Source organism: Siniperca chuatsi, linkage group LG17 (assembly GCF_020085105.1).
Source record: "Siniperca chuatsi isolate FFG_IHB_CAS linkage group LG17, ASM2008510v1, whole genome shotgun sequence".
NCBI classification, from domain to species: domain Eukaryota; kingdom Metazoa; phylum Chordata; class Actinopteri; order Centrarchiformes; family Sinipercidae; genus Siniperca; species Siniperca chuatsi.
Genome location: NC_058058.1, coordinates 15812501 through 15827246, shown reverse-complemented (window position 1 = coordinate 15827246; position 14746 = coordinate 15812501). Strand labels below are relative to the sequence as shown.

Genomic DNA, 14746 nt, shown 5'->3' with positions numbered 1-14746 from the left:
CCATCAAAAGGAAACAAATTAACACATGCAACACAGTAATGACACCAAAAAATAGAATAATTACAATTGTCTGAATAATCAGAATACATGTTCCTTAAGGGTGAAAGGGATTAGGCCTATTTTTCTGGTATGCACCAAAGAGTTAAAGAGTTCTGGGAAACAACTTGAAAGAAATATGTGGTTATTCATTTCTTAAAATTATCTCTTCATCTTTGTCTCCTTGATTTAGTAAGTAAAGAAAAACACTGGATGATTCATCAGTTCAGGTTTGATATTTAATTAATAAACTACAATGGATTACAAATTCACTTTTGTCAGATAAGACACAGACTGAACCAAAGCACACAAATAAAACATTTGAAATGCAGACAGATTTGGTTTCAAAACTAAATATTTCTAACCTACACCATTAATTCACAATATTGCACCACTACTGCCTCCTCTATGTGTAAAACAGAAATAAACAGTCTATGTGTAGTTAAAGGTGACAGAGGTTAAATGTGCCGATGTGCTGAGGGTGTCCTTTCAGTCCAACCATTGTATGAACATGCGTATGAAGTGTGTCACTCGGACCGGCGTGTGAGGTTAGTTCTGATTGGTAGTGTTGTGTCGACCCAGTGGTTTGGGTTTTCGATCATGGAGGTCCACACAGTGACTTCCTCTTCTGTGGAATCCATCCAGCTGACGGCCTCCCCATAACTCTGACCTGTCATTAAAAAAGTGTTTATGTTGAAGACACACCTCACCGCAATCCACACACTGAGAAATTATGCTTTGCTTAATGAGGCCATGGAAACAATCCAAACAACTGACCCCTGTTCCTGTATGTACACGCACATACACTGTATACACTGTATTTCCTTATGTTATTCTTGCATAAGACGTGAAAGATGTAACAACAAACAATCCCAAAAGTCTACAGAAGTAGGCCCTGCCTTCTGAATATGACAACTTTATGTTGAAACTCTGTTTACGACAAGCAAGACCTCACCACTCTAGTGACATCATCTTCCTTCAGGAAACCCACAACGAGACAGAGGCTGCTGCTCTGTCAGTGGTTTGTTCTTGAATGCTACACACTCCTTATCAGTAACACCGAATATGAGCAAAACAACACCATCAATATCGAAGCAAACTACTTCACAACTAAATTATCTGAAATCAGAATTGTTTTCCACATCGCTCACATGTACAGCTTCGCTAGTGATGCCTACTTCACCCCATTCTGGCATCTTTGTGGTGGATTTCAACAGCCACCAGCCCAACATGGGATATTTAGCAATGCACAGTGACATTGAGACACTCTCAAGTAACCTAGAACTGACCTTGCTCTGATGACATGGCCATCTGAAATACCTGAAATGCCAACAGGACAAAATGCAATGCAATGTGAAATACTGGACTTAAATACTATCACTATACCACTCCAAAACACCGCTGTAGATTAAGCATAATACTGATTTTATGGCACCATCTACAAAGCTGACCATAAAATAAACCAACCAGTTAAACAACCCCTTTAATGTCCCATCCCCTGATGTAGAAACTGCTGCCCTCCCATGAGCCTATGAAATGTCAGGGGACCCATGAGTTAGCATTAAATCTCAAAACACAGTTCAGCACAGAAAATGGGAGGAGAAGTTGGCAAAGCTTTAAATGGAAATGCTGGAGCTTTTATTCATCACCTTGCAAATCTTTCGTCCTACCGAGTCAAGTCTCCAGTCACCTACTGACTTATAGAAGACAGCCCAAGACCAACATGAGTGAGTTAATTTAAAAAGCGCACTGTCAACAACAGCCCGGAACTGAGAAGTGCTTGATAAGAGATAAGATCCTCCGCATAGACCAGGCTGGTATCTGCAAGGACTGCAGCACAGGAGAACAAATACACCAACACTGACTGCTGCTTTCAGAACAAGGCAAAGATAGGAGTGTTGTTCCCTTTTCTGGTCACTTAATATATCATCTGTCACAAAGGGCCTCAATTGGCTGGTCTTCTTAATGTGGACATGAATAAAAGTAGAGAGAGAGAGTGTAGAGACACTCACCAGTTCCACAGCTGAGACGAATCCCTCCTAGGACATGCATTTTTAACCCTTCGCGCTGCCAAACAGTCAGCTCAGCGCAGGCTTCTCTCAGGTCGCTGGTGTGGAAGCCATCATATACCATGGTGTGGTTGTAGGTAGGGCTGATGGAGCGCTTTGCCACCCGAGTCTTCTGACCACTCTGCCGACTAGCATCTGGGAGTATGTAGCTTGTGGGGGGAAGATTATGATTATGGGGCAATTAAATTCAGATTCAAACCAGGATTCAGTTAAATATTGCTATTGTGGATATATATATATATAAAGATTAAATGTTTAAATGAAAAAAATGACTATGCTTCTGTAGTATGCAGGACAGTATGTGTGTGTGTTTAAAACCTTAAAGTTAAACAGTAAATACCCTGTTTGGGCTGTAAAATTATTTCCCAGATTTCAAGGCTATGTGTATGAGTTGAAGGAAAGAGGTATTAAAATGAGTTTTGTTTCCCTCCCTCTGTGTACTAGAGGTGATTTAAAAGTGCATTCATTGATTTTTGGCCACTTGGGGGCAGCACAACAAGCTGTAAACACAACATTGACATATTATGACCTTATAAAGTTATTATGCCAAACATGGTAGCAAACAGTTGTCTATTGACAGACCCAGCAGAAATGGAGGAGCATTATCATTCATTTGGAGTTGTGTTTCTGGTCACCTGGCAATTCTAAATCCAATATTCACTCTTCTTTTAGCTCTGTTTTGGTCTGCACCAACTCCTGAGGGAAATATCTGGCTCTTTAGCTGGTAAATGCTCCACTTTGTTCACCAGCTAGTCACTAACTTTGTCTGCCTTTGGTGCTGCGCAGGTAATATACAGTGGGTTTATTAGAGCCTTTTTGATTAAAATGAGGTTGATGAGCCTGACAAGAGTAAATCTAAATAGTTGTGGGCTGTAACACCAAAACAACAAGCTGAAAGGCGCTGAAACGTGCCGTAGAGCTGAGGGGAACTGCAGAGTCGGGTGATAATTATCTGCAGTTTAGAGATCGAAGACGAAACTGACAGAAGGGCAGGGCTAAGAGAAAAAGTCACAATTACAAATCTGTCTGCACCACAGGGCATAGATTTTAACTTGCATAAAAATCAAACCTCAGTAAGATATAGGATCAATGAGTCAGGCAGACTAGACTAACATATTCAACTAAACAACCCCTCTGCCCCTGCACTCTCTCTGCTACTAGGGGATGGAAAGGGGGGAGGGCAGGTTAACAAGGGTGATTCATTTTGGTCATTCTACAAGGGGGATGGCAACCCCCCTCATCTCCCCTCAAGTTGCCTACTGATTATAGCAGATTTAAGTCTGGAGATAGACTAAAATATGATAATCAGAAATATGCATGTGAAGTATGTGAAGGTGGAGAATTGTGATGAATTTACGTGCTCTACAAATAAAATTGTTGCCAGGATACATAACAGATGACAAAATATCAGGAAATATGTTGCAGAGCTGACACACCTTCTAACAAAGGAGTCTATAGGGCCCCCTTTGTTGGACAGGAGGCCTTGAGCCTCCCGAAGCCAGATGTGAAGCTCTCCTGTCAGAGGCAGACCACCACCTTAACACAAACACACACAATGTATGAGACACGTGTGACTGAGGTAGGACATTTCTTGCATCAATGATGTGTGTGCTCTGCTCACCCTCGGATCCATTTGGGATGAACTTAACAGAGAGCATGATGGTCCCGCGACTGCTAATGGAATCTGGACTCAAATGAACCTGTGATGGAGGGCGAAGGGGGGAGTAGAAAAGAGATAAAGATAAAAGGCAGAGGAAAAGACACAGGAGAGAAAGAAAAAGCAAGGGGAGGGGAGGCAGAAGTGTGGTAGCAGGAAAAGATTAAGGTTACATAAAACCTTAGTTAAAATTCACAGCATGTCTTCCTCTCCCTTCAGCTCTCCCAGACACAAGAAACACTCCTCCCTGTATTCTGTGTCTCTAACAAAGCTGCCAAAACTGCTGTCACACAGACACTCCGATATTAAACAAATGTAGACGCAGGCATCATAGTGTTTTGGCAAATATTTGTCTGGGAATATTCAAACTCACATGCTAATTTATTTGACTGCATGACTGTGTATTTGCATGCAAGTCATTCATGTTCACTCTTCCCTACCCGCGGCTGCAGGTCCTGCCACAGCGGCTGAGTGCAGGTCCAGTCCCAGAGGCCCAGAGACACCTCCACCTCCCCCAGGAACACGTTCCTCCCCAGGGGCTCGGCGTGCCACACAGACAGGTTCAAGGTCCGGCTCCGCAGCTCTCCGATCCGCACTTTATACTATAAGATGAGACCCAGAATCAGACATGTGAGGGGCAAGTGCAGGACAAAGCATAACATGTTCTCTGCCACGATAAGCTACAAGAAGTAAACTTTAAATTTGGTAATTTATTGAGAGCATATCTTCTAGACTGGAGCAATAAGTGACACATGGAGGAGAGTTAAGGGTGAAGTGGCAGATTTCTGTGAAGGCTTTATGTAATATGTAAATGAGAGAGTGTCTCACTCGGAGCATCTGATCATAGACTGGGTTTAGTGTCTTCTTCTTCACTGAAGTTTTCTTCTTACTGTGACTCGACTTGTCCGGCAAGAGATAGGCTTTTACATACCTGTGAAAAACGCACACATATAGACATTTTTTGACTGATTTTGTATGTGACTTTGCTGCAAGATGCACGTTCACACATGAGCTGTCACTCACGGGTCAGAGCGGTTCTTGCGGGCTGCAGCGATATCCTCACAGCAATACACTTTGACTTGCAGCTCCTCCTTCTGGGTGTCATAAACCAATGAGAATTGGATACGGCCCCTCACCTCCACCGCTCCAAAATCCCCCGTGCTGAAAAGACTCATCATGCTTCCACTGAGCTATAGCACACACACACACACACACACACACACACACATACACACACGTAGAACAGAGATCAGCTCCTACGTCATTGTCCGGAGCTGAGTCATCTTGCGTCGCTGGATAGCCAATCAATCAAATCTGTGTGCGTGTGTGTGTGTGTGTGTGTGTGTGTGTGTGTGTGTGTGTGTGTGTATACCGTGTAGCCCGAATGAAGGCTGCCGGTGGAGCTGCTGGTTTTGAGAGAAGCTGGATCTGGCTCTGTCAAGCTGCTGCTCACAGAGTCAGTGTCCCCGTTGTGGCCGTTAAAGTCTTCCTAAAAACACACACACACACACACAAACACACATACACCCATTATTCTCAGATAGAGCGTCTACTACTGATCATCTCTCAATTGGTACCCTCTCCCCATATATCATGTCCTTTAACTACTTTATTATAGTCTACTATTGCATTTAAAAAGGCAAAACGTGTGATTGTTTTAGACATTTAAATTCAAATATTGACCCAGTGTCGGTGGATTGTCTTTGAACTAAAAAAGTGAAATAATTGACCAGTTCAAACCAGTGTTTACCAAAACCATTAGTGGTGGTAATCTGTGAACGTGGGTGTGTGTTATAATCACCTCAGGCTCCTCTGAGTGGCCATTACTTTTCCTTTCACACTCTATGAGGAGAAGGATGAGTTAATAATAATACTAAGAGACAGCTAGAAAGGTACAGAGGCATTGAGAGAGAAGCTTCCTTACCTTTGGATGATGAGGAACTATTTCTATGCTGGAGACCCTGGAATTGAAGAGGACTTATTGATATTTAGATTTTAAAAATGTTCAAGCATAGAAAAAAGAAACAAGCATGCACACACCACACAGACCTGTGCTGCGGGACTTTTTGTTCTGGGTGTAGGTGTAGGTTTCAAACTTCCTTGACTCCTGACAACACAAATATGATATTGAAAAATGCAGCTACAAACAGTAAAATGATATTTTCTGTCACAGACGCACTCACTAACCCTCCACTCTCCTCTTCTTTGCTGTCGTTCAGTCTTCTCTCGGCCTCAGGAGAGGTGCTGTTGTTGTGGGAGGTTTCCTCTCTCTCTCCATTGAACAGTCCAGCCAAGGGCACCTCTGTTACCATGACAACAACCACAGAGCCATCACTGGGATATCCCTATAACAGTAGGAAAACAGCCCCAAAGGCCTGTAATAGTAGTACTGCATTAACTGAATACTGACCTCTGCTCTTTGTCTTCCTGTGGCGTATGGTGGCGTGGACGAGGGTGCAGCCTGACGTCCGGTTGCAATGGCGTTTGCTGCGCTCCTCGCTGAACCATGCCCCCGACAGGTAGCGCAGACGTGTCGGGTCTGTCTCTGTCTCCTGGAGGATCCTACAGCATGACACAGGGCAAAGTGTCATGCAAACAGCAAACAATCACACACCTCCAAAAGTCAGCTGACGTCAGCCTGCGCCACAAACTAAACAGTCACTGTCGTCACTTCTCTCATGCAGCTTACTCAGGGTATAAATGACAAAGACATGCGTCAATCCTCATAAAAAACACACACATTTTACTTGCCAGGTTTCCATACATACAACAGGATGTTTCATACACTTTTCACCACCCTGACAGTAGAGCTGAAACAATTAGTCAATTAATCAATTAACCAATCCACAGAAACTTAATTGGCAACAATTCTGTTATTATTGTTTAAATGAATAATCAAGCAAAAATGCCAAACATTCTCTGGTTTTAGCTTTTCAAATGTGAGGATTTGCTCTCCAGCTTGGGCTCTGGGAAATTGTGATGGGCAGTTCTTGCTATTTTCTGATGTTTTATAGACTAAACAACGAATCGATTAATCAAAGGAAGTATACATTAATTAACTAATATTAAATAAATTAGTCATGGCTCCAATTTAAAGAATAATCAACACAAGCATCACAAACAGGGGACAACTGGTTGATTATTAGACCTTATTAACTAATTCAGAGTTTCTATGGGGTTCTCTGACCACGTGGTCAGCGGTCACAAACATTTCTCATCAGATGCAGGAGCTGCTCTTCTCATAGAAATAATTTCACTCTTTAGTTATTTGACTTCCCCCAGTGAGGCAAGGCTGAACTGTCTCCAGGCTCCAAACCCCAAAGGGCCCCCAAAAGCTCCAGGTTCACAGTGTGGCAATTGATTTGTGGTAATTTGACTAACTGAAAGTTAGAAACATGCATTATTAAAGCACATAATCAACTGGCATGATAAGGGCCTTAAGGTGGGTCTTACTTTACTACCTGATCTTGAGGCCCCTGTCTCATCTTGAAGAAGGTCCCTGTATCAAACCTGCATTATTTCAGCTGATATTGAGCTTACATGTTTCATATTATCACATTTCAAATTGCCACACAGAAAACCTGCAAATGAGTGGAGAAACAAAGAATGCAGATGCTTCCTTACAGGTGTACTACATGATACAATTAAGGCATTATCATCCTAACACTTCTCTGACTGTCCCCTTTGGATGGAAGTGTCACTGCAATTCCGCTCCTTTAATTTGTCCACTGTCCGTACATTAGTGTTAATTGCTGGACAAAACTGGCACCTAAAAGGATAAACAGTCACCTCTGACCTTACACGTCCTTCATCAAGACGACGCAACTCCAAGTCACGTTGTAAGACCTGCAGGATGGTGGACTGCTCCTCTTCTGTCAGGTGGCTCAAGTCAAGAGAAGAGTCAGCTCGCTCCCCCTCCATCCCTGAGTGAGAAGCAAAACCACCACCCTTAAACAAACAGACGGCACCTATTAATCTACAACTACAATTAAACATGCTATATATTAGAATTAACTAATATGTTTTAAAAAGTATTGAACCCTAATCAATGTCTAGTGTAAGACTTTGTATCTTTTCAGTTTTGAGTCAGTCAGAAGACAGTATATCCTACAATATGTCAAGTAGTATACTGGGAACATTTTGGCTTGCTAAACCAGTGCTTACCAACCTTTTTGCCCTATGACGCCTTAAAATGAAACACTGTCCTTCTCAGATTGTTTCATCTGAATAATTCTTTAGGCCTGAAGAATAAAAGGCTTGAAAATATATATTGTTAACACTATTTCAGCTGTCATTTCCTGGTTTGACACTAAGGAGCATGTTAAAAAAGGAGGAAAGCTAACTTGTGTATGCCATTAACTAACCTGCTGCCCCACAATATAATATTAGTATTTGAAAGTATGTGACCACTGCCTTGAGGCTAGTTATAAACGCATGCGCAAAGCGATTTTCCTGTCCAAGCGGTTAGGAGTTTGGCAAACAGGATATGCAACGAGTGCACCACAGCTTTCATAACCTGACACCCAAACCAACACAAAAATAATAATACTGTAGTGTATGATATAGAGTATATAATATTTTTTCCTCAGAGTAATATTCCTGTAGTTAAGTTTGCAGTGATGTACTCATCAAAGATTTAACAGTTGCTGTTCTTCCTTCTTTTATTTTCTGTTTGTTTTGTTTTTTACACAACGTAAGATGACTGTAATATTTAATGCTATATTCTGAAAGTTTATTAAAGTGTCTGGTCATGATCATTTATATGAAGTTTCCCTTTAAGAAAAATAGGCCCATGCAGCACTTTCCTCATCATGAACACTGCGAGAGAGAGAACACCTGTCGCCTGATCCCCTTTCGGATCAATGGTTAAAAACTCATTAAAAGAAATACACACAGAGAGAAACCTAAAACCCAAAACTGTGTTACCTTACTTGACAGCTTTCGCAGGTTCCATCTGTGAAAAGTTGGGTGAAAAGTTGTCCTGAGTGCGGTTTGTGTCGAGGTCTGTGTGCAGAGTAAACGCAGTGAACACGCCTTCCAGAGTCAGATTCAGCACAGGGGCTGCGGTCCGCGAGGAGCTGAGAATGAGGCGGAACAAACAGAAAATACACAAAGGGTGTGTGTGTGTGTGTGTGTGCGCGCGCTAACTGTGTGATATGACTCACACACATAACGATGTTTGATGTTTTACCATAGGTGGGATGTAACTTTCCTCCTTGTAGCTGTCCACACCTGCTAAACACACACTTGGCCACACACTGTATACACACACACACACACACAAGCAGACACAGACACATAAGAACAGAGATCTATGCTTGTTTTATAGTAGAACAGAGAATAGCCAGCAGCACATGAAGCCCGCCTCAACTTTAGTGTGGACTTGTGGTAATGTGTGTGCGCCAGTCTTCCATTTATCTCATTGGAAATGTGTTTGTGTGTGTTGGGGGGAGGGTGAATTCAGAGTGAAAAAGACTTGTATTCAGTCCTGTCCTTTGTCAACAGACTTGGATGCCAGCCACAGTCTGTCCAGTTGGGAAACTTTTTTGTGTGGGCTTATTCAAGCCTGTGGGTCCTGGCTCAGACAGACTGGTGCATCCAACCAGCCATCCTGCTGCCCCACTAAAGGCCTCCACCAGAGTTCTGTCCCTGCTGCATGCTGGGAATCCCTACTGACACCCAGATATGTGAGAATGAATAGGTGATTCCTATCTGTAGATACTGCGAGTACGTCTCTGGTCGCACCCAGGTTACAGCCGTATCAGTTCACTCACTCTGCTGGCATTGGCAAATATGCACTCAACACATACTGTACAATCTCATTCAGTGATTAGCTGTTACCAGCTCCTCATTTGCATGCAAGAAAGCAGACATGACACACACACACACACACACACACACACACACACACACACACACACAGAAACAGGTGTTTATCTGTACTTTATTCAGGCTTCCAGCCTTTTTAAGCATGTTTCATTCTAATGGCATCACAAAAAAATCTAACATTTCATATTGATCAACTTAACCAGCATAAGCATGAGTAAACAGGGTCACACACATATCTTCAAACTGTTATTAAAGAGTTAAAGCTGATATGTATGTAATATAAATATGAGCAGTCAAAACAAAAATCCTCCATGAAAATGAATTTATAAAAAAGGCTCTGAGCTGTTGACAAGTCAAAACAAAAAACACACATATCGGAGGAGTGGTGATAAAGCCATATTGGAAGTAGTCATAAAGTTTAAAGGCCCAAGGTACCATTACAAACTACTATTGGGCCTTAGATGTTAGATTATCTGTCTGACGTTCTATGTTCCCAAAAGTGGGGACCTCAAGGAGTTGTTGAGAATTCACTGCAACTTAACAGATCAAATAAATATATAACATACATAAATATTTAAATTTTGGTTTCAATAAAACACAAGAAAGTTATGCAGCTCCACATAAAACACAGAAGTATTCTTATGGACAAAATCTCCAGGGTCTCATTTTGGACTATTTTAGGGTTCTTGAAATAAAAAGTTTAAAATGCCTGTTATGACCTTGTCTGACCTACTGTCTACATGAGATTATATCACCCTTTCCCACAACCACACTGTACTATTTACACTGTCGAAACAGCTCATTTGATACAGCTAGTTGCTTGTTGTTTGTAGGAGGACAAACACTTAACACGTAGTGTTGGTGAACATTTAAGGTGGGTTTGATCATAAAGACAAATCGCTGAGAAAATCCTCATTTGTTAGATTGTATGAATACCAACAGCCAAAATATCTCTGAAATGTAAATACTATACAAACACAGTGAACACATGAACACACACTCGTTACACAATGCAGTATTCTGAGAAAAATGCCCTCTTATAAACACACCCATCCCCCAGGGGTACACATGGGGACCAAACCAAAAATGACAGGGGCTCAGAAAAAAAACTCTTGTCGTCACATCTTGATGAGTCACTGCTCTGCTGTCCTCCACTGTCTGCTGTTTGTCCTTCATACATCTTGTCTTCACTGTGGCTGCTCTCTGTGTGAAGACAGATATCATTTTGATGTGGACAGATGGGGTTTGTGATCAGAATCTAAATACAATCTAGAGGGATACTAAAGATGAATCACATTGTATATTGGGTGCTGTTGTTTACTCCTGCCACAAGAGGTTGCTGTTGCACCAACAGACCATCACTAAACATGGTGGCACAGACACATTGACATGCACATGCTTAAACTGATGCTGTCATGCTAAATTTTCTGTTCTTTCGCACCTACATGCACAAACTCACATAGGGTCATAGTTGCTCTGCTCTTTGGATTTGAGGAAGCGCATGGCGAAGAAGCCGCCTGCCTGCACGCACAGCACGAGTATGATGCCTCCGATGAAACTGGACATGTCAAACTTGGCCTGGGAGAACTCTGAGTTGGTGTTACCTCCTGGGGAGAAAGAAAAGGAAAAGTTTGATGGGTTTACAGTGAAATTACATGAAAGCAGGGTGGGTGGGAAAAGAAGAGAGCATCAGTTTTTTTCTGAGAAAGCACTGGCAGAGATTTTTACTGGTAGAAATGACATTGGGGAACATTTTACTCAGCTCTTATGGGAACAATAAATGTCTGACGCAAGAGAGAGGGGAGGGGTTGGGAGGGGATGTTGGAGTAGAGTCAATACAATTTTACAATTTACCTGAGTCACCTTCGCCTCCTCCCTCAGCTACAGTTTCTACAACTGAAATAAAACATGCAAAAGAGATAAAAAGTTACTGAGGTTGCAGAAAAATATCTTGTGTTCATTTTGGAGTGTATTGTTTGCTACCTGTGCACAATTCAGACACTCTAGTCCAGCTACAGTTCATGCCTGCTGAGTTGCCCTCATCAGTCATACACATGCCTGTGTCATTACCTGAGACAGAGAGAACAAGCATTTTAGTGTGTGTGTGTGTGTGTGTGTGTGTGTGTGTGTATCATGTGTGCGTTCCTGGCATACTAAATAATTCAGTCATCTTGTACAAACCAGGGAAGCTTATGTTACAGCAGCTATGATGATTGAATTACTATCAAAGGTCAGGGAAGTGTGCGTCTGCATATGTGTGTGTGTGTGTGTGTGTGTGTGTGTGTGTGTGTGTGTGTGTGTGTGTGTGTGTGTGCGCATGTCACCATCTGGACAAAGCCTCCAGACACAGCCTGTCAGGTTGAGCATGGAGTCTCCAACGCACAGGTCACATGACTCGGCTTGAGAACAATCTGTAGGAGGAACAAAACTGGCAGTCAACTGGAAGTGTCACTCAAAACAAATTGATTGGCCGATGCACAATTATCTTCCCACAGAAACACTTTAACAGCCTAATTATTGCAAGACATCCCACCAGTTTGGACAATGTCAGAACAGGCAAACGTGAGTAGATAAAATTCAAGAGTAATGCCAAAGAAAAGATAGCAGATTCTCAGTCACCTCTCACATTTTGTCAGCGTGTAAGAAAGACTGGAGAACAAGCCACCATCACAGGTAATAAGAGGAGAAATGTTATCAAAGAAAGACTCTTGAAGGATATCAAATTAGACTCTGGTGGAAACAAGGAGCCAAGGAAAGGACACAAGACACACCAACAGGTTTCTGTTACACTGAGATGGTCATAGAAATAAATGTAAGACATGTGGATGGACGTATACCTGACTGTGAGTACACAGAGGGCATCATTGCCAGAAGCATCAGTGTGGAGCAGAGGACCTTCAGTACCAGCTGCTGCATCCTGAGAGCCAACAGAGCACCAACACCTGCAACTGATAGCTGGAAACTTTGGTGATTGGAGAAGAATTAGTATCAACAAAAAATTCTCAAATAAAAATATCTTCGGTGAGTCCTCAAAAGGGTATCCGATAGTTGCAAATAGAGATATGGCTCCTGGCTAGGACACAGAGGGAAAGAGAGAAAGACAGAAGACACAGAGATCTGAGTAACATGAGCGGCAAACTTGGTTCCCCGGCAACCAACTGGCCCACCTCAACCCTGCTGAAATACACACCAGTTTGGACGAAGTGACACCTGTTTATTTCAGCAGGCAGTGCACGCACACACACCTTCATTCACACATATGTCCTTACAAACACCATAAACATAGTGGGACAAACGGGAATATTAATAAGTGATTTAGGTGCAAATAATCTGCAATCAAATAGCCTAACTTTTGTAGACCCCAGGTGTATTTTCATCATTATTTTTTTCTATTTTCCTTTCACACTGCTCAGATGTTCAAACTGGGTGTATGTTCTAGGATAGTGGGTCCCAACCTGGGGGCCGAGACCCTCAAGTGGTCCTAAATTAAATCTGAGGGGGTCACAAGATGATTTAAGGGATAAGACAGAAAACAAGACTGACTAAGAGTCTACAGCCATGCCAGTGACTCTGTGAGGCTGTACTTAACGCACAGCAGTGCTTTGAGCTAAATGCTAACATCAGCATGCTAACATGCTCACAATTTCAATGCTAATAAGCTAATGTTAAGCAGGTGTAATGTTTAAATGTTCAATATCTTAGTTTAGTGTATTAGCATGCTAACATTTGCTACTTAGCACTTAATAAAAAGAAATTGAAATTCTGAATGTCTGAACCAAATGTCATGGTAATCCATCCAGTAGTTGTTGAGATATTTCAGTGTGGACCAAAGTGATGGACTGACAGACTGACCATCCCTGGAGCACCACAGTGGTTAAAAACATATCCCTGTTACACAACCTTTGATTTTTTCCTGACTTTTTTCTTGTGAAATACTGGAAACTTTCACTGAGCCTCTAAAAATCCTTGAATGAAAAATCACTCTTTACTCAAACTGATCACAACTCATGTTCACTTATATTAATAATAATAAAACTTTATTTATAGGCCACTTATCAAAACAAAGTACAAAGTCCTTCACAACAAGTAAGTAAAATACCACAGTGAATGATGAAATATAAAGAAATATATATTACATAAATATTACATAAAATACACAAAAGCAATAAAATAAACAGCCAGTTCAGGTAAAATCAGGATATGCTTTCAGATAAAAATGTGTTTTGAGAAGACACTTAAAAGAAGACACTGACTCAGACTACCTAATTTCTTCAGGTAAGTTGTTCCAGAGCCTCGGGGCCCTGATGGCAAAAGCTCTGTCCCCCTTAGTTTTCATCCTGGACTCAGGAACAGACAGAAGACCCCTGCCCGAAGATCTCAAACTACGTGAAGGTTCATAAGGGATTACAATGTTTAAAATATAGTCTGGAGCCAGGCCATGGAGAGCCTTAAAAGTAATCAACAAGCTCTTAAAATCAATCCTAAAACAAACAGGGAGCCAATGTAAAGAGGCTAAAACAGGTGTGATGTGGTCATACTTCTTGGTCCTGGTTAAAAGCCGAGCAGCTGAGTTCTGTACAGTCTGCAGTCGTGTCAAAGTTTTTTGATTAAGACAAGTGAACAGGCTGTTACAATAATCGAGGCGTGAGGAGATAAAAGCATGTACAACAGTTTCTGCATCACTAAAAAAGGTTGATGGCCATAACCTGTGACAAGGGGTCTCAAGTAGCTTCATTTTAAGCAGTTCACAAGCCAACTAAAGGTGGCAACCTTTGTTCTAGGAAATAAACCAGCAGGAATCAATTTGGCTGTTTTTCCTGTGAAGACTCAAACACATACATTTTCTTAACAGGCATTTGCTGGAAAAAGTCTGATTAAGACAGTTTATCAGCACTTAATCATGGTTCTACATTTTTATACAGTAGTTAATAATATGTGTCTTGAGTGATGCAATCCAATTAAGACGGCTCTAAATATGCTGTAGGTGTGAACACACACTGACGTTGGCGTGGGAGGTGGTCACAACCCATGTGACTGCTTGCGGCAAACAGCTTGTACTTCAATCTTCTATTATCACATCAAATGTGTCACTGACTGTGATGAAGTGCTGCCTAGTCACTTGTCAATCCTCTCAAACACAACTGATTTCCCTCTG

The 14746-nt window shown here is 41.8% G+C and overlaps 2 protein-coding genes across 6 annotated transcripts; both read right to left on the bottom strand.

Annotated features, from left to right (window-relative positions):
* Window positions 1–261: 261 nt before the first annotated feature.
* sytl1 (synaptotagmin-like 1) lies at window positions 262–8971 on the bottom strand. 5 transcript variants are annotated; one of them, XM_044171263.1, is made up of 16 exons: window positions 8954–8971; window positions 8694–8840; window positions 7559–7710; window positions 6173–6324; window positions 5950–6064; window positions 5812–5869; window positions 5687–5723; window positions 5564–5604; window positions 5135–5251; window positions 4786–4952; window positions 4591–4693; window positions 4203–4364; window positions 3727–3805; window positions 3542–3641; window positions 2049–2254; window positions 262–706 (listed from the first exon to the last, which is right to left on the bottom strand). In XM_044171263.1, exons 1-16 carry the CDS (start codon window positions 8954–8956, stop codon window positions 564–566), a joined length of 1782 nt encoding a protein of 593 aa, XP_044027198.1. In that variant the 5' UTR covers window positions 8957–8971; the 3' UTR covers window positions 262–563. The 5 variants fall into 5 exon arrangements, with proteins under 5 accessions (XP_044027198.1, XP_044027201.1, XP_044027200.1 ...); XM_044171266.1 differs by lacking the exon at window positions 8954–8971 and having other exon boundaries at window positions 7559–7685; window positions 8694–8848; XM_044171265.1 differs by lacking the exon at window positions 8954–8971 and having other exon boundaries at window positions 7559–7685; window positions 8689–8844.
* Window positions 8972–9688: 717 nt separating this feature from the next.
* Window positions 9689–12812, bottom strand: cd164l2 (CD164 sialomucin-like 2). The gene is made up of 6 exons (XM_044171495.1): window positions 12429–12812; window positions 11916–12002; window positions 11575–11661; window positions 11446–11487; window positions 11051–11198; window positions 9689–10794 (listed from the first exon to the last, which is right to left on the bottom strand). The coding sequence occupies exons 1-6, from the start codon at window positions 12505–12507 to the stop codon at window positions 10779–10781; spliced, it is 459 nt and encodes a 152-aa protein (XP_044027430.1). The 5' UTR covers window positions 12508–12812; the 3' UTR covers window positions 9689–10778.
* Between the last annotated feature and the right edge of the window lie 1934 nt (window positions 12813–14746).